Source organism: Mytilus galloprovincialis, chromosome 3 (assembly GCF_965363235.1).
Source record: "Mytilus galloprovincialis chromosome 3, xbMytGall1.hap1.1, whole genome shotgun sequence".
Classification (NCBI taxonomy): domain Eukaryota; kingdom Metazoa; phylum Mollusca; class Bivalvia; order Mytilida; family Mytilidae; genus Mytilus; species Mytilus galloprovincialis.
This window is the reverse complement of record NC_134840.1, coordinates 78,041,659-78,069,032: the sequence shown is the minus strand read 5'-3', so window position 1 is coordinate 78,069,032 and position 27,374 is coordinate 78,041,659. Positions and strand designations below refer to the sequence as shown.

Below are 27,374 nucleotides of genomic sequence, written 5' to 3'. Positions count from 1 at the left end.
TTTAGTTAGGTGTTCTTTATTGGAAGCTTCAAACAGGGATCAATAACAGTACAAATACATGAACGATAATGTATGAGAAATATTTATTAATTGTCATATTTAACTTTAATTTAAAGAATATTCCCAATGGTTTGCGTCCTCACACGAATGACAGGGTTGTCTGTCATCTGTTCCATTAAGATTTTCGATACATTCTGGTAGTACTGAAAATAGTTATAATAGGAAAAGACATAAGTAAAAAACATAAACTATTTTGATAAAGGTGTATTACACGAGTCTGAAAAATAAACAAATGGCTCTTTCACATACATCATCAACAAGGGCCATTGCATTGATAAGTATGAATTAAAAAAAGGAGTTAAGTGACAATTTAGTCATTTTGACACATTTGTAGATCTTACCCGGCTGACATTTTGTCTTATTTTTGTGTTTTCTATTTATTTTTTACAGATATCACATAATTAGCAAAAGAATAAAAATGTCATTAGAGGCCAATAACTCCAACAAGAGTTCGACCATGCTGTTTTCTTTCAAGTTATTGTTTTACTGGTCGCTTTTTTGTTTAAATGAATTTTTCCTGTCTGTCATAACTATCGAAATAATAGTTTTACAGATATCAAGTACGACAGTAAGTCATCAGATAGTTTTGATGTCAACAGACATAAGTTTGATGTCAGAAGGTAGATATCATTAGGCTGAACCTTTTTGCCTATGTTCAATCTTTAGCTATTTCGACTATATTTGTAGACAGACGGGACATTTTTTCAGTTGAAACAAAAATAACTAATCCGGACTGTGGCCAATTTCTTTTTTAGCTTTACCACAGTAGTTTCAGTGGACTACTGCCAACGACGAACGCCAGGTGATGACAAAAGCTTATGCTTTCCCAGGACCCGTCAATCTTCTCGAAAGACAATTGACAGATAAGTTGGCATTTTTGAAATCAACCAATAGTTTGATTTTGTATGCCAGATATAAGAAGATGTTGTATGAGTGCCAATGAGACAACTCTCCGTCCAAGTCTCAATGCGGAAACCACATACGGTCTTCAACACAGAGCTTGAGTGTTGGCTTACACCGAACAGCATGAAATAAAGGGCCCCAAAAAAAGACTCGTGTAAAACCATTCAAACGGAAAACGATCTAATCTATATATAAAAAAAAAAAAAACGAAAAACGAGAAAAAATAATAAACCAGATCATTAAACGACAACTGCTTAACATCAGGTTTCTGAGTTAGGACAATTGCATCAAATGCAGCGGTTTCAAGTGTGTTAATAGGTACCAAACTTCACCCTTACTTGATACAATAGTGCACCATCACAACATAGAAAGACACACTATAAAATATCAATTGAAATGGCTTAACTCAATCAAAAGACATATTAACACAAGTAAACATACACTGATCGAATAAATTTGAATTATGACGCAATGTAAATACAAGGTCAATAAAATCAGGAGTGAGATGTTTAATTATTTCAGAAATTCAGCCATAACCTTGAACAAAATGTCGCAAAATAGAATAATGTGCACAGGTTAATGAAATAACTTTGAAATAAGGTATACAGTTTAAATGAAGAACAGAGGGAAACATATCGGCTAAAATACGAAAACAACGTAACAACTTAAACACTGAATGGCAACAAAATCATACGCCAACATTGAAACGGACTGTTTGATAACTGCCTTATTCTTAACTAGGCACAGGCTATTCAAAGGAAAAAAATGGGGGTTGAACCATCTCCTTCAAAAAGATGTTTAGCGTAAATGAGTATTAACAAACATACCGAACTCCGAGGTAAATTTATAAAAAAAGGGGCTAAGTACCTGAAACAGGACAAAGTCAAACGCTCGACTTAACCAAAAGGAACGGAAAAAAATCACATTCCTGACTTGATACAGGTATTTTCGTTTAAAATTTACAAAAACTGGTGGATTATACTTGTTTTATTACTAGATAGACATAATTTTGTATGTAAACGGCTGAGTAATGTTGCCTCAACTTCTTATTCATCATACTTACCTGTTCATTTGTGAAGTAATATCTTAGAGATAGTTGTGGGAACAGTGTTAAATAGCCTTTCCGATACATATATTTGTAGAACTGTACTAAATGTCCTTTAAAATGAAAGAAAAAAGAAACGAAAAGTCAATTTAAATTGTATCATGGAAACAAAAGGTACTATTATACTTTTTAAAATACCTTTACTATGTATTTTTATATTACACATTAAATTCAAAACTACAAAACTTTTACGAATTTTTGGTACTCAATGCTCTTCAAATCGTACTTTATTTGGTCTTTCATAACATTTTTGATTTGAGCGTCACTGATGAGTCTTTTGTAGACGAAACGCGCGTCTGGCGTAAATATTAAATTTTATTGCCAAATACAGCTACGGTAATCTATGCCTGAGGTAGAAAAACCTTAGTATTTCAAAAGATTCAAAAATTTGTAAACAGTTAATTTATAATAATAACCATATCAATGACAATTCATGTCAGCACAAAAAGTGCTGATTACTGGGCTTGTGATACCCTCGGGGAAATAAATCTCCACCAGCAGTGGTATCGACCCAGTGGTTGTAAATAAACTCATCATAGATACCAGGACTAAATTTAGTATATACGCCAGACGCGCGTTTCGTCTACAAAATACTCATCAGTGACGCTCGAATCCCAAAAAGTTAAAAAGGCCAAATAAAGTACGAAGTTGAAGAGCATTGAGAACCAAAATTCCTAAAAGTTTTGCCAAATACAGCTAAGGTAATCTATGCCTGAGGTAGAAAAACCTTAGTACTTCAAAAGATTCAAAAATTTGTAAACAGTAAATTTATAAATATAACCATATCAATGACAGTTCATGTCAGCACAAAATGTGCTGACTACTGGGCTTGTGATACCCTCTGGGAAATACATCTCCACCAGTTAACCGTTAATTTTTTTACTCCACCAGCAGTGGCATCGACCCAGTGGTTGTAAATAAACTCATCATAGATACCAGGACTAAATTTAGTATATACGCCAGACGCGCGTTTCGTCTACAAAAGACTCATCAGTGACGAAAACGAGTTCATGGACCCCTCTTTTTTAAAATGCAATTTGGTTTGATTACTCGAGAAGATTACGTGTGCCAATTTTCATGAAAACGAAAATAGTGCCATTTTTTTTAATTTGATAAATATACAGCAAAAAATGATGTTTTTTTCTACATTCATGAACATTTGATAAATATGATTTATTTCTGAATAAAAAATGTATAAATTTTTATGATACTTATAAAATACAGAAATTAAAAATTGTTTAACAAAAAGCAATAATTTGTGTTTATCTTTCTTTCTGAAGGGAAAATACGGCCACAAATCCGAATTTTGAGCAAAAATACGAAATTTCTACCTCATTTTACTAAAAGTAGAACATAAAGGTATATTTGTTATTACCTATTTGATTTAATCAGGTAAAAAATAGGCTATATGGAAATATTTATCAAAATGTAAATACGGGATCAAAACTGTATCGTATGCCCTTAATGTATATTTTTAATCTGACATACAGTTAACAGATACTTGACCTCTCTGACTGACACCATCTACCGCAGTTTCGGTATCGACAGACATATAATCGAAGATTGCTGGTTCCAGGAAGGTTATACTTGAAGCTGGTGTAAAGGGATCACCCAAATTCTTTTGTATGTATACTGAATTCTGATAGTTATCCACCCTTACAAAACAGTCAACTGAAATGAAAAAAATATAGTTAGAAATGCAAAAGACATTGCCATGGGGTAATATAAAAACTGAATATATCCTATTGCAGTTATATTCAAACTTTTTTTTATCAATTGTAGATGATCTTTAATTTTAATACTTTTTTATACACTTTTTCTACAATATCTTATTATTACAACAGCTCTCAAATATTTAAAATGCTCTTCAACAAGACATATGCTATGGATTAACAAACGGTATAAGCCCTTTTAATCAATTGTTGAAATGTAACTGGACCAAACATCCAAATCTCACTTTAAGTTCCTAATTTTGAACAATGACAGGATGATTCTCCATAAAGATAGAGAACAAAATCGCCTTTGCAAGGATGCATTTATTCTACTTTTATGTTTGCACTCTCCTTTATTACGCGCACGTTAAGAAAGTGTTTGGTATAAAATGGGTTATGTTATTTTCGTATTTTTTTTTTATACTAAACCATAACCATATGATTGTCCTTGATTTTCCTATGATAAAGACATTATCTTGCAATCAGTTAAATTGAGGTCTGAAGCTGGCATGTCAGTAACTGCTTAAAGTCCTTTCATGTTATTTCATGTATCATTTTGATTTTGTTTAGTTGTTTTTGTTACCTATTTTTATATCGGACTCAGACTTTTCTTTTAAACTGAGTATAGGAGAGGGTTTAGATCTCACAAAGAATGTTCAACCCCGCCGCATTTTTGCACCTGTCCAAAATCAGGAGCATCTGGCCTTTGTTAGTCTTGCATCTTTTCCAGTTTAAGATTATAAAAATAATTTGGAGTCTAGCGTAAAATCCATTTTCAATGAACTATTACACAATTTTTAAGGGGCAAGATGAAACCCATCTCCAAATGCGGAATTTTCTTGATGCGTTGAACACCAATTAGTGGCCTTCGGTTGTTGTCTGCTCTTTGTTCGGGTTATATATTTGACATATTCTAAATTTCAATTCTTAATTGTAATTGCACTAAAATCAGGGGAAATGTTTACAACTATATTTGTATCATCCAACAGGAAAAAACTAATGAAAAATTTTAAAAAATATATCAATAGGCACAGTTGATCTTATGAACTCATACATATACGTGCCCTTTTCCAAGTGGCAGTCTAAATTCCCTATCTTTCCCCTCAGTCTTCCAACTTTGCAGAAACCTACTTTTTATTATTTGATAATCTGTTCTTGTTCAAAAATAATTGCTACCGGATTTTTAACATGTTACAAAAATTTAAACAATCAATAACCAATCATTAATAAGTCAATCAACAAATAGTCATTAATAAGTCCTTGTATCTATATTTACTTACCAGGAAAAAGAATAGTAGTGACAAACAACACAACTTTGGTTATCTCCATGCTTAACTTTTCCATTGCCAGTAAAGGTTTGGCAAAGAATGTTAAAATATAAGTATAAGAGTTATTAAAACACGAAATGTTAACAAATTTCCATACAAGGAGTGTCATTGTTGACCTTTCCTTCTAATCATACCATTGCAAATTATTTCTCCAATTTTACTTCATTATAACAGCAATTTACTATGTCCATGTTGTAATTTTAGACTTTTCATAAGTACATAACCACTATAAAAAAAAATCGCTGATATTCTGGTGTGATAAATAAAGGCAACAGTATAGTATACCGCTGTTCAAAATTGACCCTTAAACTAACAAAATTCTAATTGACATCAATTCACATGTTTTATTTTTAAATATAGCATACCTCCATGTAAATAGTATTTATATAGAGTATGACGATTCTCCTTTTGTAGAATATATGTTCTTCTTTTGTTATTAATCGTAGTTTATTGATAGTACTTTTCCATTTTTGATAAAGCATATCTTTATGTTAAGAGTATGTATATATAGTCTGGCGGTTCTCCATACAACCCTTTAATGCAATGTACATTTTAGTTACTGTTTCGGCATGCATGTATTTGTAGTGAAATGCAGTTTTCAAAAAGGTTAATAATCTGTTCCATAACCAAAACAAAGGCAAACATATACTACATATTAAACTAAAACGGTTTTGGTTGTAAGACACACCCCCCTCCTTTCACCACCACCACCTTTCCCTAACTATTTAGCTATCGGGTAACATCTATCACGTTATAATCTATGTGGGGTAACAAGGAGTACGTTAAAAATGTTTCAAAGTGTGGTAGTGTTTGAAATATTGATGTATACAGTTTTGATTGCCATGATTTTTAAACCTTGTGCAACAAATTTTGATCTGTATTCATACCTGTTACGTCTTTGGTACACATTTTCTGTAATATTATATGCTAAATAAGGCTTTTACATGTTTATATTATATTACAACTGAGGCGAATCCGAGGTTCACAATGTTTTTTAAGGGTAACAGTCTACTATATCACCCTCTCATCTATGTGTTATTTGATCTATTATACTGACTGTTCTGCTTCCTTTATCAAAAAGAATATTGCAATATCTGGATACAATTTGATACATATTTCAATGAAGGGGGGAAAATACAACAAAAAAACACAAATTGTTTTTGTCAACAATTTTTTAACATGTTTAACATGTCGTCGTCTTCTTTTTTTTTTTGTAAAATGAGTGTAATTTAGGATCTTATAGCGGTTTGATTTACTTCTCTAATTTCAAACGTACATTTATCATTTTATTTTTTTATGATGGTTAGAAAATCGGGTTTCTTATAAATCTTAAAGCTCTGCTGGAGAGGGTCACATTCAAATATACCTGACCCATGGAATAGAATAAATTGTCTCCCTCGTGTTAACCAATTACAATCTGGCATTTTGACGTGAAGTATGATACATGCATTTTGTCATATACTTATAGAAATAGTAGTATATTTGTTCCCCTTGATTAACCTGTCTATTGTACATATATTTGTTGATAAAATCTGAAAATATTGTCTAGCCGAATGATATAACATATCAACTGCTTCCGGTTTATATCAGCTGTATCCGGCCGTTAATATCGCATTCCGTTCAGTAACATTATAGCATGGCTTTTCGGCGTCTCTTGGGCTGATATTGAATCTTGAGCTGATAATTCATGCGATATGAAAAATGCCATGTAATAATCTAATACTACACCCCGATGATAAGTTTAAGTGATAAAACAGAACAAAGCAGATTAAAAAAAAACAAAATAACTGTTACAGTAAACGGGTAAATATTTTATAAAAAAAGGCAAAACCCATGGAACAATAAATTCATTTTTCAAAGTTTTAAGAATAGTTCTTGTCTGTATGTCTTCTACCTATTTATGTTTATAAGATCATAACATGTCATTTTTCACATCAAACCCTACATCAGCCATCGTTCATGATATCATCCCTCGTCTTTTAGGCTGATATTATGACCTAGGGCCAATAAAGGGTCTGATATTGTTATGATATTGTAATTATTGTATTTATTATGTTGGCCTAATTTGTGTTGTATGGCCTGATAGTTGTTTACAGAATAATCTTAGAACTGTGCAGTTTAGAAATCACTGGAACAATTACAGAATGATTGGAACTTTCCAGAATGATCCTAATAAAAGATGCGTTATATAAACTTCTACATTTTACTAGAAACTTCCATTGTAACTTTCTTGGATGTTCCAGTATAGATTGTTCTAGAATTTTCCTTGACAATTATATATATACAGACACTAAAGTTAAACGCTCACTCTTGGACTTACACTTGGACTTAGACATCGATAGACATTAGCACTCACAGCATTTGGATTGACACTTTTATTCTACAAACAACATCATACTGGATTGTGACCTTAGTAGTGAACGTAATATTCAGATTGGATTCCGAAAGATATCCGGATACAGATAAAGATAAAAGATTGGACTCATATTGTGACAGTTAAGTTGACAGTAATATTTGTGTAATACTTCTTGTAAACTTTTGTATAATAAATATTGTTAAATTTTACTATTGATTTGTGTCTTTTGTTGGCTACAATTTAAAGGCGATTTCTGGCCGTAACAGAAATTGGGGGCTCGTCCGGGATACTGAATTATCTTATTCAAAATTTGTTTAGTAATTTTTATTATAACTAGCCAACAAAATTCTACAAAATGGCATTTGATGCCGGTAAATTTTTTGAAAACGCCAGACCTGGAGGGGTTTGATAATTTAAAGAAAGAGGAATTAGTGTTGCTTGCTAAACATCTGAAATTAGATTTTAAAGTATCTATGAGAAAACAAATTATAAAAAATTTGGTTATAGACAAATTAGTTGACGCAGAAATATTAGGTGAAGAGGCTCTTGAACTTAAGGTCGAAAATGTTGACGCCTTTAAATTAAAACAACTTGAATTAGAACATGAACTTAAATTAAAAGAACTAGAAATGAAGGAAAGATTGGAAATGGATAAAAAAGAAAAAGAAGATGAATTTAAATTGAAACAAGATGAATTTAAATTGAAACAAGATGAACTTAAATTAAAACAAGCAGAACTTGAAATGAGGGAAAGACTCGAGATGGAGAAACTGAAAATTGAAATGGTCAAAGAAGAAAGCAACACTAAAGTCCAGTCAAAATCAGAATATTTTGATGCAGCAAAAAATATACGTTTGGTTCCCAGATTTTGTGAAAAAACAGTCGATAAATATTTTCCACAGTTTGAGAAAATTGCTCATAATTTGAAATTGCCAAAGCCATATTGGACTACAATGCTACAAAGTGTTTTTGAGGGTAAGGCCGCTGAAATTTACTCCGCACTTCCATCAGAAAAAAGTTCCGATTATGACACGGTGAAACAGGAAGTTTTGAAAGCTTATGAGCTAGTACCAGAAGCATATAGACAGAAATTTAGATCTTATAAAAAGTTTGATTCGCAAACCTATGTGGAATTTGCTCGGGAAAAAGAAGATCTATTTGATAAATGGCTCACTTCAAAGAAAACAGATAACAATTTTGATAACCTAAGACAATTGATGTTATTAGAAGAATTCAAACAATGTGTTCATTTAGACTTAAAAACACATTTAGACGACAAAACTGTTGGGACAATACATGATGCAGCTGTTATTTCAGATAATTATACTCTTTCACATAAAAGAAGTTTCAAGGGTCAAAATGTTAATACTTCCAGTGGAAATTACAAAAATCAAAGCACTGAGCGTACTGATAGTAAGCCTGTTGCACAGAATAAGAGTCAGTCCAATTATAATATGTCTAGTCCAAAATTTGATACTTTTGAGAAGAAGTCACTGATTTGTGCTTATTGTAAGAAAAATGGTCACCTGATGGCTGATTGTTTTAGACTCCAGAAGAAGAATGAACGAGATAATAAGCCAAAGTCCAGTGCTTGTACGACACCTTATATTACCAGTACGTTGGAATGTCCTGCGAGTCAGGCTTTTAAGTCCAGTTTTTGTGATTACATGGAGGAATATAAACCCTTTATGTCTGATGGGTTTATTTCTATTGTTGATGATACCACTCTTCAGCCTATTAAGATTTTACGGGACACTGGAGCTTCTCAGTCTTTATTGTTAGAAGGTGTGTTGCCTTTGTCCGAGAAGACTTCTGTTGGTGCCTCCGTTTTGTTACAAGGTGTAGAGTTAGGTTGTATAGATGTTCCTCTTCATCGTATTTATCTGAAGTCAGATTTGATAACTGGACCAGTTATTGTGGGTGTTCGTCCTAATCTCCCTGTTTAGGGTGTTACATTATTGCTAGGAAATGATCTAGCTAGGAACAAAGTGGTTGCTGAACCAATTGTTACCAGTGAGCCAGTGGTGGATGTTAAATCACCTGAAGATGATGCTGAATTGTATCCAGCTTGTGTTGTTACTAGGGCGATGGCTAGAAAACAACAAGATGAGGATTTGCAAGAAAACCAGTTTGATTACATGGACCTTTCTGACACTTTTCTAGCCAACATTGAAGGTCCTGGTAGCTCAGAAAAGGCCATAATAAGACCACCTAATGTTAACAAGAATGTTAGTATGCCATGGCCAGATGTAAACAGCCATTCATTAGCCAGAAAGAACTTTTTGGAAGAACAAAATAAAGACCCTGAGGTTCTTCAGCTCTGCAAGAGGGCTCAACCACAGGAGGAAGCAGACAAAGTGGCTGAATGCTATTTCCATCAGGACAGCATTTTAATGAGGAAGTGGAGGCCTCCTGATGCTACCCCAGAAGAGGAATGGAGAGTGGTATACCAAGTGGTGGTGCCTAAAGTTTATAGGCAAGAAATTATTGGTCTTGCCCATGACACCCCCTTGGCTGGACACTTAGGTATAAGGAAGACTTGCCTTAAGATCTTGCAGCATTTCTACTGGCCCAGACTTCGAAATGATGTCGCAGAATACTGCAAATCATGCCATATATGCCAGGTTGTTGGTAAGCCTAACCAGAAAATACCACCAGCACCACTTCTGCCTATTCCAGCCTTTGACGAACCTTTCAGCAGAGTTCTAATTGACTGCGTTGGACCTTTACCAAAGACCAAAACTGGAAATGCGTATTTATTGACAATCATGTGTACATCCACTCGCTTTTCTGAGGCTATTCCACTAAGAAATATCAAGACACCTACTATTGTCAAAGCTCTTATCAAATTATTCACGTTAGTAGGACTTCCTAAGTCTATACAGTCCGACCAGGGATCAAATTTCATGTCAGGTTTATTTCAGCAAGTTGTATACCAGTTAGGGATTGCTCAGTATAGATCAAGTGCGTACCATCCGGAATCTCAAGGTGCCTTAGAACGTTTTCATCAAACATTGAAGAACATGATTAGAACTTTTTGTCTTCAATTTGACAGAGACTGGGATGACGGAGTTCACTTTCTACTTTTTGCAGTCCGAGAGGCTGTTCAAGAATCCCTTGGATTTAGTCCCTTTGAGTTGGTATTTGGCCATACTGTAAGGGGACCGTTAAAATTGATTAAGGAAAAGTGGCTTACTGAACATACTGACTTGAATCTTTTAGACCATGTATCTAGATTTAAAGAAAAATTGTATACTGCTTGTCAAATTGCTCAGAAAAACTTAAAAAATGTACAGAACAAGATGAAAATTTTGTATGATAAAGATGCCTGGGATAGAGTTTTTGAGCCTGGTGATAAGGTACTTGTATTTTTGCCAGTCCCTAGACATCCTTTACAGGCTAAATATTGTGGTCCTTATACAATAGAGAGTAAAATCAATGATTTGAATTATATTGTAAAAACTCCAGGTCGGCGTAAACAAAACAGAGTGTGTCATATTAATATGTTAAAACCATATTTTGAGCGTACTAATGAATGTGATAGTAAACCAGTTGCCACTTTAGGCATGGTTAAATTTGAGAACAATCATGACAAACCAGATGTAATTGAACCACCTTTTAGTTCAAAAACTATGGAAGAGACAGTTAGATTGAAAAATTCTGAAATTTTATCAAATTTAGACTCAAAACTTGCACATCTGTCTTTTGATCGTAGAGAAGAAATAAAAACTTTGGTATTTTCTTTTAAAAATCTTTTTCCAGATGTGCCAAACAAAACCACTGCTGTTTGTCATGATGTTGATGTAGGAGATGCTTCTCCAATTAAGCAACATCCTTACCGGCTCAATCCACTCAAACTTGAAGTTATGAGAAAAGAAATTAAATATATGCTTGACAATGATATTATTGAACCGAGTAACAGTGAATGGAGTTCTCCTTGTCTCCTTGTGCCAAAACCAGATAAAACCTTTCGTTTCGTGACTGATTTCAGAAAAGTAAATTCAGTCTCTAAATCTGATTCCTATCCGATTCCAAGGATAGACGATTGTATTGACAACATTGGTCAAGCAAAATTTGTGAGCAAATTTGATTTGTTGAAAGGTTATTGGCAAGTTCCATTGACACAGAGAGCTCGTGAAATATCAGCTTTTGTTACACCAGATGGCTTATTTCAATATACTGTAATGCCGTTTGGCATGAAAAGTGCACCAGCTACATTTCAAAGAATGATCAATAATGTTATAAAAGATTTAAACTGTTGTTATGCTTATATTGATGATCTAATTGTATGTAGTGATAGCTGGGAACAGCATTTAACACATTTGTATGATACTTTTGATAGATTGTCACAATCAAATTTGACTGTTAATCTTGGTTAAAGTGAATTTTGTCAGGCCACTGTTGATTATTTAGGGCATACAGTTGGCCAAGGTCAAGTGAAACCTATTATGGCTAAAGTGGAAGCTATTTCCAAATTTCCTCCTCCTACTAATAGAAAACAACTTATGAGATATTTAGGCATGATTGGATTTTACAGAAAATTTTGTTCAAATTTTGCTACTGTGGTTCAACCACTGACTCATCTTTTACGAAAAGATTCTAAATTTATCTGGAGTGAAAATTGTCAAAACGCTTTTGAAAATAGCAAATCACTTTTAATTAATAGTCCAGTTCTGATTACTCCAGACTTTGAAAAACAATTTAAACTTGCCGTTGATGCAAGCGATGTAGGAATTGGAACTGTTTTATACCAAGAGACAAATGATAATGTTGAGAAACCTATATCATATTTTTCCAAGAAATTAGATAAACATCAGAAAAATTATTCAACTATTGAAAAAGAGTGTTTTGCAATGTTGTCAGCACTTCAACATTTTGATGTATATTTGAATCCCACTGTATATCCTATTCTTGTTTGTACTGATCATAATCCTCTCACCTTCATACATAAAATGAGAAACAAGAATCAGAGGTTGACTAGGTGGAGTTTATTGTTACAGGAATATGATGTAATTGTAAAACACATTAAGGGTAAAGATAATGTAATAGCAGATGCTTTATCTAGAGCTTATTAAAACACTTTGTATATACTATGTATTTTTGTTCATATTATTCATGATAAGTTTTTGTTACACTAAAACTTCTTTTAAGGGGGGAGGTGTTATGATATTGTAATTATTGTATTTATTATGTTGGCCTAATTTGTGTTGTATGGCCTGATAGTTGTTTACAGAATAATCTTAGAACTGTGCAGTTTAGAAATCACTGGAACAATTACAGAATGATTGGAACTTTCCAGAATGATCCTAATAAAAGATGCGTTATATAAACTTCTACATTTTACTAGAAACTTCCATTGTAACTTTCTTGGATGTTCCAGTATAGATTGTTCTAGAATTTTCCTTGACAATTATATATATACAGACACTAAAGTTAAACGCTCACTCTTGGACTTACACTTGGACTTACCCATCGATAGACATTAGCATTCACAGCATTTGGATTGACACTTTTATTCTACAAACAACATCATACTGGATTGTGACCTTAGTAGTGAACGTAATATTCAGATTGGATTCCGAAAGATATCCGGATACAGATAAAGATAAAAGATTGGACTCATATTGTGACAGTTAAGTTGACAGTAATATTTGTGTAATACTTCTTGTAAACTTTTGTATAATAAATATTGTTAAATTTTACTATTGATTTGTGTCTTTTGTTGGCTACAATTTAAAGGCGATTTCTGGCCGTAACAATATGAAAAATGACGTGTAATTATCTGTTTATACCAATACTTTTCTAAGAATATGAAGAGTTTAAAGCATTGGAGACCTTTGTATATTTCATAAAGGATTAGTAGGCGTGGTATATTTGAATACATGGTTAGTAGTGGTGATACGTTTCTTTGTAATAACAACACGGGGTTGAGGAAAAATCTGTAAGGTTTCTGCAAACAAATAAATTGATGATGAACGGTTGAAATAAAACACATTTAAAGCTTACTAATAAACTCATTATAGATTCAAACCAGTTGTAACTGGTTGTTGTTTAGACAAAGGAAAGTAGGCTCTTTATGTTGAAGACTTGAACACTTTGAAATGCCCCTAGTCGTCTAAATATAACATGTTAAGATGGCCGGTAAGATGAATTTATAACACAGTGTGCTAGTGACCTAATAAGATTTAGATGGGGTAAAACAATCCATATGGAATCTACTGACCCAATAACATCGTGTAAGGTCCTAAGCACACTATGGAACTAATAATACGCATCACATGCATAACATTAAAATTCATACGCTAGTCAATAAATCAAAATAACCAAAATTATTGGAAAATGAAGAAAAACACAACAATGATGATAATTGTCGGTTGTTTAACCTCCTTTAAAATATTTCAATCACTGACAGAATGAGCTGCGTAGAAAATAACAACCAAGAGATTAAAACATGTTAAAAGTAGATTATGTTTAATGCAAAATCATAGAACACAATACATCCTTTAAATCGGCGGAATGTACAAACCGTATATATCATGTATATTGAAGAGGAGGAAAAAAACGGTAAATGTATAAAATGTTCACGTCGGTACTTACTCGATTTACCTGATAATGAATTATCTTAAGATCTTAAACCGTGAATACATGCTGCGGTGCCCTGATAGTTTGCTATTTGTTGTGAGGTTAGGCTCCGTGTTAAAGGCCGTACTTTGACATATTATGGTTTACACTTTACAAATTGTGACTTGAATGGACAGTTGTCTAATTGACACGCATGCCACATCTTCTTATATTTATTTAACAATTTATAAGAATCCACAACTGATAGACACCACTTGTTGAATATAAAACCTGTTCAAAATGTTTCTGAGTAAAACCTTTAACTGACGAAAGAATGGTATTAAGAACTTATTATCTTTTTTAGTCGACTTTCTTTATAACTTGGTTGTTTATCGTTGTTTATTTAGAAGTTTGGGTACTCGGTATTACGATTAAGATTGTCTCTGTGCTTTTTATGTTTAAAACAATTGCAAGTAGAACGAATTTGTATTTTCTAAAACATCTCCTCGTTCGTGATTGGCGGTATTTTAAGTTAATTATTTAGTGAAACAAGACATGAGGGTCGGTTGAAAACAAAACTTTACGACAAAAGAGATGATTTCAGCTTTCCAATTGTGGACTTTCCATTTTAAGTAGCAACATTCCAGCAGCGCCTGCTTACGGGGTATATTTCTCCCAATTGATACGATATTTCCGTGCTTGTATTTCCTATCATGATGTCCTTGATAGAGGATTGCTACTCTCAAGGAAGCTATTAAGCCAAGAGTTTCAAATGGTGAAGTTGAAATCATCCCGTCGTTAATTTTACGGACGCCACCACAAGTTGGTTGACCGTTATGGAATAACCGTTTCACAGATGATATCGGATATGTTCCTAACTTCGTAACTACAATCCCCTTCCCTTTTAATGAATGTGAACTACCAAGTAAGAATATTTATCGGGTTGGTAATAACATGAGCAACACGACGTATACAACATGTGGAGTAGGATCTGCATACCATTCCGGAGCACCTGAGATACCCCCATGTTTTGGTTGGATTCGTGTTGTTTCGTTTTTATTTTTTATATGTCGTGTCATGTGTGCTAATATTTTACTGTTTTTTTTTCATTTTAAGCCATGGCGTTGTCAGTTTATTATCGATCTACGCGTTTGACTGTCCCTTCGGTATCTTTCGCCCATATTTTAAAAACAGTTTGTGCATATTGTTTGAGATTGTTTGCTAGAACAACATATTTGTCGTGAATGATAGATAAAGCATACATACGCAACTTCGGTCAAAAACCCGTGAGCTAATACCTAATTTTAACCTAATGTGTGGGTTTGTTTTGTTCACGCATCGTTGTCAATATAATGAAATATGGTACAACTGTCTTACAAGTGAGAGCTATAGCTTCCTATAAAACCAGGTTCCATCCACTATTTTCTACATAAAAAAATGCCTGTACCAGGTCAAGAATATGACAGTTTATGTTCTCTCGTTTGATGTGTTTAAGCTTTTGATTTTTTCATTTAATTAGGGACTTTCCTTTTTGAAATTTCCTCGGAGTTCAGTATTTTTTTGTGATTTTACATTTTTATAAAAATCGAATTTCAATACGCTTCCGAATACTTGACTAATAGTTTTGGTCCTTTTAGATGGTGTCCAGTTTTGTTTCTTCAGGCTCGATCTGTTCCCATTTTCTGTCATAGTTCGAAACTTCTTCCATCAGTAACTTGACATTCTTATTCCATTTGATGGGCTAGGTAATTATATATGTTGAGACTTTCGTTAACAACTCTATAATAATGATGTTATATATTTTTAGAGAATTGGATAAGCTATTGTGCATGTTGTGATAAGAATAACCTTGGTCAGATTTTGGCACAGAAAAGAGGCTAGATAACAAATTTGGAACGAATATAAAGTTCGTATATAAAATCTCTTTGATTGTGAGTATGAGTATGAATAATCCCTTGTATTTATTAACTGCTTAATTGTTCTCCCCATATGTTAAATCGTCATAATTTGTTATTTTTATTCACTAATTAAATAATGTCCATTTACCTGTTTTATCTAAGATTTAAACATATCGTTGTATCAGGTATAAGTTTCCGCAGTTTTCATACACAATGAGTATGTTTTTGGGACTCATATGATAGCGAATATCATACATATACAAAACAATATACTATTTGGTAAGTTGTAGAATTTTTTATCCAAATATCACCTGAACTAAGGATTTGGAATGTGTACATTTAAATTATTTAACCTTTGGTGATAGTTGTCTCATTGATAATCATACCCTATCTACGTATTTTTATATTGTTGGTTTTTTTTCTTCACTCTTTTTTCATGAAATGTCTAATTGACGACAAATATGTGGTCCCACTTTATTTATGTGGTTTGTATTTGGGAGTTAAGAAGTACTTTAAACTTCGTTGAACTAAACCATCTTATATGTCAAGAATATATAAATGATATCACAGTCACCTATAAATGATATCACAACTATTAGTCTTAATTTCAAATCCTTTCATCAAAGTTTCCCGCTCCCCTCCCCAATCGTTTTAAGAAGATGACGGAACAATTGTTTTGGTCCGTTCATTTTTTTTCGCCCCTGTGGTTAGAATCTAGTAACTCTTTCCATAAAACCATATTACGATTGAATTTATAGGAAGTTATATGGAAAAAAGTAAAAAAAACTTTTATTGTATTATAACAATTTTACTTTAACATAACACATTATATATAGCTATTTATTATATACTTTAAGGGAGAAATTTTATAGATAACATCGGTTTTCTGGAAACATACTGTCCATTTTGTACTTGTAATCTTTGTAAACAAATTCAAATTGTTCCGTTTAGTAGGAATACTACAATTTTGAATTAACTCATAACTTCAGTGAAGCTAAGTGAAGAATAACCATACGAAAGAAAGATGGTATATCTCTTCCTTCTGGCGGGGCTTGTATTGGTAAATGCCGAAAACCAAGGTGTTTACATACAGGAGTCATGGCAGAATGGTTTTCATGGATACATAAGACTGACTCCTGTAGAAGATCTCCACGGATGGAAGATACGTGTAAAATTTAATGTCGCAGTTGGCACTTTGCAGGTACAGTTTCTGTTCAAATCACAAACGAACTTTATTCATCATGTAAAGTATAATTTGGGGGAAATTAGTTCAACTATTTTGAGGTTGATGCACTTTAAATGATGCGTTTTCTGCATTTTCAATGCCATTAATTTAAAATTATAGAGTGGCGTGAAAAGTGTAATGCCAAAATGATCAGATGAATCCACCCTTAAAATTTATGAAAAATCTAAGAACTTGGAATTATTGCCTATAGTAAAGTGTTTTTTTTTTCTAATTTATAGCAGTTGTTGGTTTTATTCGAGGAAGTTTTAAATGTTAATATCAAAAAGGAGTAGCACGACAAGATGTGTCGACCATCACTCTAGCATTTATGTCGACCTAGTTTGGGGTAATTGTCCCATTAATATCCAATTTTTCATGTTTTTGGTTATATCGTAAAATATTTAAGCTAGTGATGTGATGTTTCAATATTATTTTAAGTGAGGGTGAAGGTTGTCGCCTGTGAAAATGATTTTGTTTACATTTTTCATTTCATTTTCAGTGGTTTTCGTTTGTTGATGTGATTCATGTTTCTCGTTTGTCGTTTTTTATTTAGATTTGTTAGACCGTTGGTTTTCCTGTTTGAATGGTTTTGCAAGTCATATTCATGGCCCTTTCATAGCTTGTTGTTCGATTTTAGTCAAGGCTCTGTGTTGAAGGCTGTACTTTGACCTATAATGATTTACTTTTAAAAAATGAGACTTGGATGGAAAGTTGTCTCATCGGCATCCATACAACATCTTCTAATAAATAAATAATCAGCACAACAAAATTCTAATATCTATTAAAACTTAAAAAAATCTTTCAACCTGTGTTGGAGTTATTATATAATAAAAAGAACATGTGGTATGATTGTCAATGGGACAACTCTCTACAAGAGACCAAAAGACACCGAAATGAACAACTATAGGTCACCGTACGGCCTTCAACAATGAGAAAAGCCCATACCGCATAGTCAGCTATAAAAGGCCCTGAAATGACAATGTAAAACATTTCAAAAGAGAAAACGAACGGCCTTATTTATGTACAAGAAATGAACGAAAACAAATATGTAACACATAAACAAACGACAAGCACTGAATTACAGTTTCCTGGCTTGGAGCTGGCACATACATACAGAATGTGGCGGGGTTAAACATGTTAGCGGGATTCCAACCCTCCCTATAACCTTGCGTCTTATTTGTTGTCCATTTTTCTTACTGTAGCTTTTAAACTATAGGAACCTGGTTAAACATGTGAAAAATGTATACATGTTAAATGCAATTTAATGATCAGCTGACAAGATCTACCTACTCTGAGTTTTCGACAACACATTTTAGAGTTATTGCTCCTAAAATGAATAGTTTTACTGTTTTGTGCAGTTGTGATTGATACCAAAATTACTATAGGAGATAGGTTAAACATATAAATGGGGAATTTGATACTACATTGAGACAGGTCGACATATTTGGACCAGAATATATAATGGAATTTGATGCAACTTTCATGCAAGTGAGATGTTTAGCTAGTTCTAATAGCAGGTTTTACCCATCGTTTTCTACATGGAAATGCCTGTACCATGTCAGGATTAGTCAGTTGTTGTCCATTCGTTTGATGTTTTACGTTTGAATTTGCCATTTGATTAGAACCTTCCTTTTTGAATTTTCTTTTCGGAGTTCAGTATTTTTGTGATTTTACCTTTTACTGGTTGCAAATTAAACTTAACATCGTTGGCGTACGATAAATTTAGAATTCTTGATCGTTTAATTTCTCGTGACAAAATAGTGGTTCATTCCGATGTGAAATTTTTTACTTCGTTCGTTATTTTCCTTCTTTCGAGTTAAATTTCGGGAGGTACTTGTTCCTTAATTGATTTGAAAAAAATACTTTATGTTGATTTAGTGCTATAACAACGCTTAATCCAATCATTTTAAAATGTAATTTTGTTCAGAAGTTATAACCGGCCTTGATTGCTTGAACAATACACGCTCATACTTGTAAGAAAACAGGTTTGAGCTTTTGATTTTACCATTTTATTTGGGAATTTCCGTTTTAAATATCCCTCGGAGTTCTGTATTTTTGTAATTTTAATTTTCTTTATCTCGTTTACAAAAGATCCTGTCATGTAGTTTTGGTCAATTTTAGACGTAAAATGATAGCATTGATAGAATTAAAAATATAACAACATGTCGATGCAATGTTTAAATAATTAATTGATTCAAAACGAAATCCTGATTTCAGTTTAGATACAAAAACATTTACTTATGTAGCCATTCTTTTGTTTAAGGTGTGGAATGCTAAAATCATTCATGTAAGCTCTGATAGAAAAGAATTTGTACTAACTAACGTGGACTTAAGTGAACATGTTATGGCAGGAAGTACTTTAAAGTTAGACTTCATAGTTCGTGGCACTGTGGGTCCAATACACTCTGCAACAGTAACCTTAGAAACAGGATATGCAGGTATTTACTTTAAGTCTAGATAAAAGCCTTAACTAATTGGTGTATAAATTGAACCAATTAACTCACAGACAAATGACTTTTCTTATCTCTAGTGAAAACTTTATTCTCAGCAAATATTTGATTGAAATTCAACACTCTTCAATTTCCTATTGGGACATCATGAAAAAGGCGACCTTGCCTGGTGACGTCTCATTTAAAGTACAAAACTCCTAAACTATCGTCTAAAATTATAAATGGAGAAACACCACCATATCTTGTGTATTTGCGATATCTCCCGCCTCTCAATGTCTAAATATCGTTACACACTTTGATGCAGTGTGGAATCTAAATCTCCCAATGGTAATTACAAAAGAGAAGGAAATAAAAATGAAAGAAAGACTAGAATAGAACAAAATTATACAATTTTTTTTTATATTTTTTTGTGAACGAAATAATAAATCAAACGAGTAAATATTGTCCCAATACTTTATAGGATAACCGATCAAAAAAATGTTCTCCTTTTACCTTAAATAATCAAGGAACCGAGCAAACAGTTTAAACACTGATCTGCTAAAAATGCATGGACATGAAATGACGTTTAATTTATTGTGTTATGAGAATCTTGATTATTGGGGAGGTAGACTGGGTTTTATTGGAAATCATCATAATTATGAGAGGGATGTTTGTAAAGTATACTAAGTTCTTACGATGCTTATGCAATATTATGTGATACTGAATTGAAATATTCTGTGTTAGCTAAGATAGAAGTATTACACAACGGATAATCAGAACTTTGAAGGTATACAAAATTATCCAACTACAATGAAAATTCAAAAGTAAAGTCCATAAAAACTAACAAGATCCAGCACTACCAACAATAACAACTGCTGTGTTCCTAACTTTTCTGAAGAAACGATCGGTTTAACCTGCGTTTACAACTAGATAAATATCCCATTTGCAAAATCGTGTCTATAGTTTCGTCATTTTGACAGACTATACATTATAATAGGTTGATATCCGCCTTCGGATAGTCGATTTTCTCCCTGTGTTTGCAAGTTTAATGTGACAATAATTGAAATCCAACGGCCAACACTGTGTAAACATACATCACAGACACACAACACAATGAATACAAAATAAAAACAAGCAAACAAATGATTTCAGCAAAAATACCCACAAGAGAGTCGTAGAAAATATTATTCTGACAATGACTCCAACAATTAAGGTGTACAAAAATATAGAGTTCTGACAATGACGTCAACAACAAAAACTGTTTTCTCTGATAGTTCTTTCCTTGTTCAAGTAAAACTTAGATAAAAAATGCATACAATGGTAAACAATAGAAACAAACTATACAAACCTTTGTGTCCGAATCACATCTCAATTTATATAACAGCACCAGGAATGCCCAAAGCTTAAAAGTAAATAAAGGCAACAGTAATATACCGCTGTTCAAAAATCATAAATTCATGGACAAAAAACAAAATCGGAGTAAAAATTATAACTGAGGGAAACGCATTAAATATAAGAGGATAACAACGACACAACATTAAAATGTTACACACATACACACACACAGAAACGGACTAAGCCTTAGACAAAATCCTATTAGAATAACAAATATAACATCAAAAACAAGTACATGAATTTGGGATATAGAAGTACCGTGACACGTCTTATAGTAATGTGAATTCACACTAAAAAATAAGAGAAAACAAACGACACAACGGAAACACAACGTTAAAATGTAACACACACACACACACATACAGAAACGAACTATAATATAACAATGGCCATGTTCCTGACTTCTTTAAAGGGAAAAATGGTGGGTTGAACCTGGTTTTGTGGCTTGCCAAACCTCCTTCTTTTATGGCCATGTGAAATATAACATTAGAATGACACCACAACATTAAAGGAAATATCCGATGCCGGGATTAGTACATACCAAGTCACGTCAAAAGTCATACGAATAAAAGATATATAATAGCTACGGCTCCGGATCGAAAGCGGTACCTTAACTTATAATGGTTAACTTTTTACAAATTGAGATTCGGATGGGGGTTTGTATCATAGGCACGTATATTATGTCTTCTTCTATATCTATAAAAGCAATAGGAAATTGAAAATTATTCAATTTCTCACAGCGATTGGAAATAACAGGAACATTAGTGCATTTTTACACTCCTACCTAGGAGTCTACTCCCGTATTCGGAGGAGTAACGTAGAAACTAAAGTAAAGTAAAAAATACACAACTTCAGCAACTAGAATCTAAAACTCAAGACCATCTTGTATATAAGTAAAGTAAGCATTGAATATTTTCTTGCATTAGGTCTTTGTACTTCTTGATGATCTTTTTGAAAAAATGGACGATACGTTCTTTGACAACATCCTGGCATATTTTGAAAAGTCTGATAAGAAGCTCCAATTTCACCAATTAATGAACATCTTACTTAAATATGATATTTATTTATGAAAATGTACTAAGATACATTTATATTATTATTTGTGCAGAAAACATACAAAATATTGCGCTGTACAACTTTTTAGTATTTCCAAAGGCATAATTTAAACGCAACAAATAAACACTTGTTTAAGATCGATCCTTATTTTTTTTTTATTTTATATTTGACTTGTTGTTTATTGTGGGAAATGTTGATTTTTTGTCATTAATAATTGATTACATCCATGATTCTGTTCAATTAATCTTTAATCTTTTTTTCATCTCTTTTACGCAAGTTGAAGATTTAACCAAAACTTTAATTTGACTTGAACAAATATTGTGTATTAAAATATTTAAAATGTTGTATTTTTTAGCCACGACAACTCACGCTGCCACAACTCCTTTAACAATTGCTACAACTTTAACTCCACAACCAGTGCAATCATGTGTAGATGATTCACGTATCAACTGTGACCAATCAGTATGTAATACTGACTTGAGAATGTTTTGCCGCGCAACATGCGGAGTTTGTAGTAAGTCATTTACCTGTGATTGTAGAACACCCTTAAACCGTCAAACTTATAAATTACAAATCAATTTTAGTTAAACCTTAGTTTAGTTCAGATCAGTATTATCTTCTTGAATGTTACACATGTTCGGTAACTTGTTTTTGTTGGGTAAATGCTGATTTTAGAACTATTTGGTATATTATTTCTTATATTTTTAATTGGCAGAGGAAGCCACAGTGCGCTAAGCGAACAATCGACCTTCTGCAGGTAAAATGTTCTACTCAAAAAACAATTTCCATCGAACAGACGCATATTATGGGTAGAACACATTTTTGTTGAAGGCCTCCAGTTGCGGGATTTTTATGTTGTGCTGTAGACCTTTTGGTGACCTTACTGTTTTCTGGTGATTTTTTTTTTTTTTTTTTGTCGGGTTGTTGTTTTTGTGACACCGTACCTATTTCCATTCTTAGTTTTATCATTTGACCTACGGGGAAACCAAACTTACTCAATGTGTAAATAAGGACAACAGTAGTATACCGCTATTTAAATTCCTTATACGATATAACATTTGATAATTGTCCAAACAACTTTGCAGACATAATTCATGAAAAAAGATACGCAAGGAGTCATTCGTTTTTTTTTTTGTTTTTTTTTATTGAGATCTGCAAAATAAAGGCAACAGTAGTTTACTCTGTTCAAACGTCATCAATCAATTGAGAGAAAAGAAAATCCCGGCTCCAAACTGAAAACAAGAGAACTGCATCACCTATAAAAGAAAATAACAAAACAACAGAAAGACTGAAGAGCAACAGAAAAAACAGCAACAAAAACAACATAAAATTGAGAATGGAAATGGGGAATGTGCCAAAGAGACAACAACCTGACCATAGAGCAGACAACAGCAGAAGGTCACCAACAAGTCTTTCATAGTTTAGAAACAACCTATTTGATAAGAACTTTCATATTTCTGACTTATAACAGGAAATTTAAAAAAAATAAAATGTGGATTGAACATGTTTGTATTGCAATGCTAAAAAAATATATCGCTTAATTGAGAATACTATACGTAGTAGGACTTTTATAACTATATGTACAACAAACTTATATTGAACTATCCGTACTAGTTTGTGAAATTAAAATCGCAAAACAAAACTGGACTCCAGGGAAAATTAAAAACAGAAAATCTCTATTCAAATGACAAAATCTAAAGATATAACACATCAAACGAATGGATAACAACTGCCATATTCATGACTTGGTACAGGCAATTTCTTATGTAAAAAAATGTTTGATTGAACCTGCATCTAATTAAATATGATATATATTTTGGAATACATATTTTTATTCCTACTAGGTCCAGTAACAACGCTTAGTCCATGTAATGACGATCCATTTGTTAAATGTAGTCCTTCAATATGCTCTCAACAGGTGTTAAAAGATTTCTGCAAAACAACATGCGGTCAATGTCCCGGTATGACTAGTTTGTGTGTTTTCTTTTACTTTTAATAGCACAATAATTTGGACAGATATGTTTATCGTTTATGATTGTAATAGTTGATTTGAATTTTGGTTTGAACAGCTATTTAACACTTGCGTACGTTTTTTCAAGTCTAGGTTCTCCAAAAATATATTTATTGTCGAAATGCGCTTTAATACTATAAATGTTTTAAAGAATATCGATTCAGAGGATAGTTATCCAAAAAAGGCAGACTTCAAACTTATCAAAAGGGACACACTAGAAATACAACGGATATTGGGTGTCCATCAAAACTCAAAATCATGACATACAAAGCAGATAACACAATAAAAGCAAAGAACAGAGGTGTTGCTGTTCTTCATCTCAAAGTCACAGTGAGGCATTTAACATGGGACAAAAAGACTCTCATCTCACTACAAGTCTAAGACTTCATATTTTAAGACTTCATATTTTAAAATATGTGTATTTAGAAGGGTAACGTATTTTTACAAGACTATATATTGGCTGGAATATGTAAATCAGGAAGGTGGCCATTTGGTGTAAATTATTATTTGCTTTTGAGATATTTTTAAATCTAGCTTGTTTTATTCTCTTTCTAACATCCGTGACACCTACCATGTTAATTATTGATCTCTAGCTGATAAAAAGGGAAGAAATTTCTTCTCTTTTACAGTATTCAACATGATTAAATTCATTACAGTTTACATTGAACATATATTTCATTTGTAACAGGTCAGTGCAATGATGACCCTTTAGTGATCTGCAAACTTTCACTTTGCGTTCATCCTGTACTTAAACAATTCTGCAATGCAACTTGCGGTATTTGTCCAGGTATGATTTATTCAAATGTAATGGGTACCAAACTGATTTAGTTCAATACTGTGATGCAACAATAAAATTATTCGGAATATGTATTCAGAGGAAATAATTCTGATACATGTAATAGATTAACATGAAAGGGGGAGAGAAAAAACAAGATCGGATAAAAAAAATCCGGACAACACTATGGTCAAAGAACACCCAACAATCTTTAAAACACAACTCAGAAAAACGGAAATAAGAACTATGGTGAACCCCATTAAAATCTGTTGGTAGTCTCTTGTGAACCGGACGGGAAAAATTTTGGCAGATCACGTTTACAGAAGCACAACCGTAGTGTTGCTCAAATTAAGTTAAACATAAAATTCTACGAGTTACAATTTAGGAAAGATTTCTCTGGTGTCACTTAGCTGCTTGTTTGGAATACCTACAATGCATTGGCGACTGATATAATTTTTCAGTCTGATTTTAAAATAATTATTTACAGAAATGAGTTTTTTTTATTCAACAGAAAAGCGACTTCAATTTCAAGGGAATATTTTATTCGCAGCAGATATACATTTATTTTATTCATAATTTTTAAACAAAACCACATGCATATTGAATATAAAAAATTGAAAACAACACGTTTAATAATTTCATGCGTCCGAAGCGCTTTTCTAAATTTACCTTCATCAGGAACGCTTAAAGCCAAACATTTGAAGAGCTATATGACAAAAAAACTAAGATAAATAACCAAATTCATCGAAAGTCAATTTTGCCTGAAGGAGTTGAAACCTTAGATTCTTTATATTTTCAAAATTTATAAACAGACAATTTTAGAAAAGTTTGTTAAATCATGTCAGTACCGAAGTACTGACTACTGAGCTGAGGTTAAAAATATGGTTATACCTTTAGTTGTGAATTCTATTCTATTTTTTAAGTTTAAGACCAATTGTTTGCACTTTAGGTTTTTATTTTATGGAAATGTTTTCAGACGATGCTACCAATGTTTATTACAGGTTTTGATTCATTTCTGTTAACAGGAAATATTTCCACGACACAGAATCAACAACCAGCAATCACTAATATGCCTTTAGTTGTTGGGAAATAAATAACTAGAAGAAAAGGATACAAGTGTTGTTACTCTTAATCAAGGAATTCCAAAGTATATAATATAATATTTTGGACTGGTTTTTTTTCTTTCTTATTTAACAGTTATAAGCAGGTCACCTTACATGAAAAAGTATATAACAAAAATACTGAACTCCGAAGAAAATTCAAAAAGGAAAGTCTTTTATCAAATGGTAAAATCAAAAGCTCATACACACCAAACGAATAGATGACAACTGTCACATTCCTGACTTGGTACATGTACATGCATGAAAGTAAAGGTTTACACATAACTGTAAACTCGAGATGTCCCTGGAATGGAATTAATTCGAAACTCTTTCATATATACTATTCTCGTTTCATCTCCTTAGGTAGATTGATAAAAAAAAATAGATTAAACTGGTGATGTCAATTTACAATTTATACAATTAAATTAACATCAATACTAATCGTTACAATTATGTTGTTATGTCGTGTTTTTTTTATATGCGTAACCCATATTCAGAGCTGTAACAAAGGGGCGAAAGATACCAGGGGAACAATCAAACTCATAAATCGAAAAGAAACTGACAACGCCATGGCTAAAAATGAAAAGACAAACAATCAAATAATAGTACACTCAAAACAACATATAACACAAAAACTGAGCAACACGAACTGGGGGTGATCTCATGTGCTCCCGAAGGGTAAACAGATCCTGATCCACAGTAATTCAGTAGTTGGAGTTTATTTATTCATTTCCGTCGGACATACTTGTCTTTCGTTAATTGGTTTGTCATTAACCAGACCATTAGTTTTTTTTGGCGCGCGCGATAAATTCGTTATACGATTCACTACGGTCTCACCCCCTATTGATTTTACTAACCCTCTATGGATCCGTAGGGGGTCAGTAGCGAACCAAATAACTTACTTTATGACGTTTGGCAATTGCGTAACAAATTATAATATCGGTTTTAAATAAAAATGCTTTAAACTTGTGAACAGCGGTATATGTTGCACTTCTGTTAATATAAGCAATGCAATTTCCAAGGTCACTCTTAACGGCTAAAACTTTGCCACTTTTACTATGATATTTCATGAAAAAATATATATATCCTGGAATGGAAAGTTGGAATACACTACTAATTTAAGGGTCAAAACATAGGGCTGTGCGGCATGTTTTCCATATTTATATGCCTTGAACTTCTTAGAGTTCGAACATATATCAGAACTATGTACTACGCCTCCCTTCACTTTGGGTTTTCCTCGGAATAATTTTCACAGCTATGCATGTTTATTATACTGGTAACATTTTCAGGTAATATGTTTGTTTGATGAAACATAGGGATCATATATATTCAACCGAAATGTAAACACGACAAAATATCTATGAATATTATATATCACCCCAAAAGAGGAGTGGTGTATTCGACTTATAAAAATGTTGCCTTTTTTAACATAATAAATAAACAGTATGTATAATTCAATC

The 27,374-nt window shown here is 32.7% G+C and overlaps 1 protein-coding gene and 1 long non-coding RNA gene across 2 annotated transcripts; one reads left to right on the top strand and one right to left on the bottom strand.

Annotated features, from left to right (window-relative positions):
* Nucleotides 1-71: 71 nt before the first annotated feature.
* Nucleotides 72-5,215, bottom strand: LOC143066579 (uncharacterized). Its single transcript, XR_012975682.1, has 4 exons — nt 5,061-5,215; nt 3,575-3,739; nt 2,027-2,121; nt 72-203 (listed from the first exon to the last, which is right to left on the bottom strand). It is a non-coding gene; the product is annotated as an uncharacterized LOC143066579 (long non-coding RNA).
* Nucleotides 5,216-15,883: 10,668 nt separating this feature from the next.
* LOC143066578 (uncharacterized) lies at nt 15,884-25,988 on the top strand. The gene is made up of 7 exons (XM_076239457.1): nt 15,884-15,956; nt 16,913-17,124; nt 19,412-19,586; nt 22,384-22,542; nt 23,873-23,989; nt 24,728-24,826; nt 25,840-25,988. Exons 2-7 carry the CDS (start codon nt 16,948-16,950, stop codon nt 25,905-25,907), a joined length of 795 nt encoding a protein of 264 aa, XP_076095572.1. The 5' UTR covers nt 15,884-15,956; nt 16,913-16,947; the 3' UTR covers nt 25,908-25,988.
* The last annotated feature ends 1,386 nt before the right edge of the window (nt 25,989-27,374 follow it).

Excerpts from the sequence above, each read along its gene's own strand:
- LOC143066578 (XM_076239457.1), top strand. The coding sequence starts at position 16,948 with ATGGTATATCTCTTCCTTCTGGCGGGGCTTGTATTGGTAAATGCCGAA. Across the intron at positions 17,125-19,411 it reads TCGCAGTTGGCACTTTGCAG|GTGTGGAATGCTAAAATCAT; the intron begins GTACAGTTTCTG and ends CTTTTGTTTAAG. Across the intron at positions 19,587-22,383 it reads CTTAGAAACAGGATATGCAG|CCACGACAACTCACGCTGCC; the intron begins GTATTTACTTTA and ends TGTATTTTTTAG.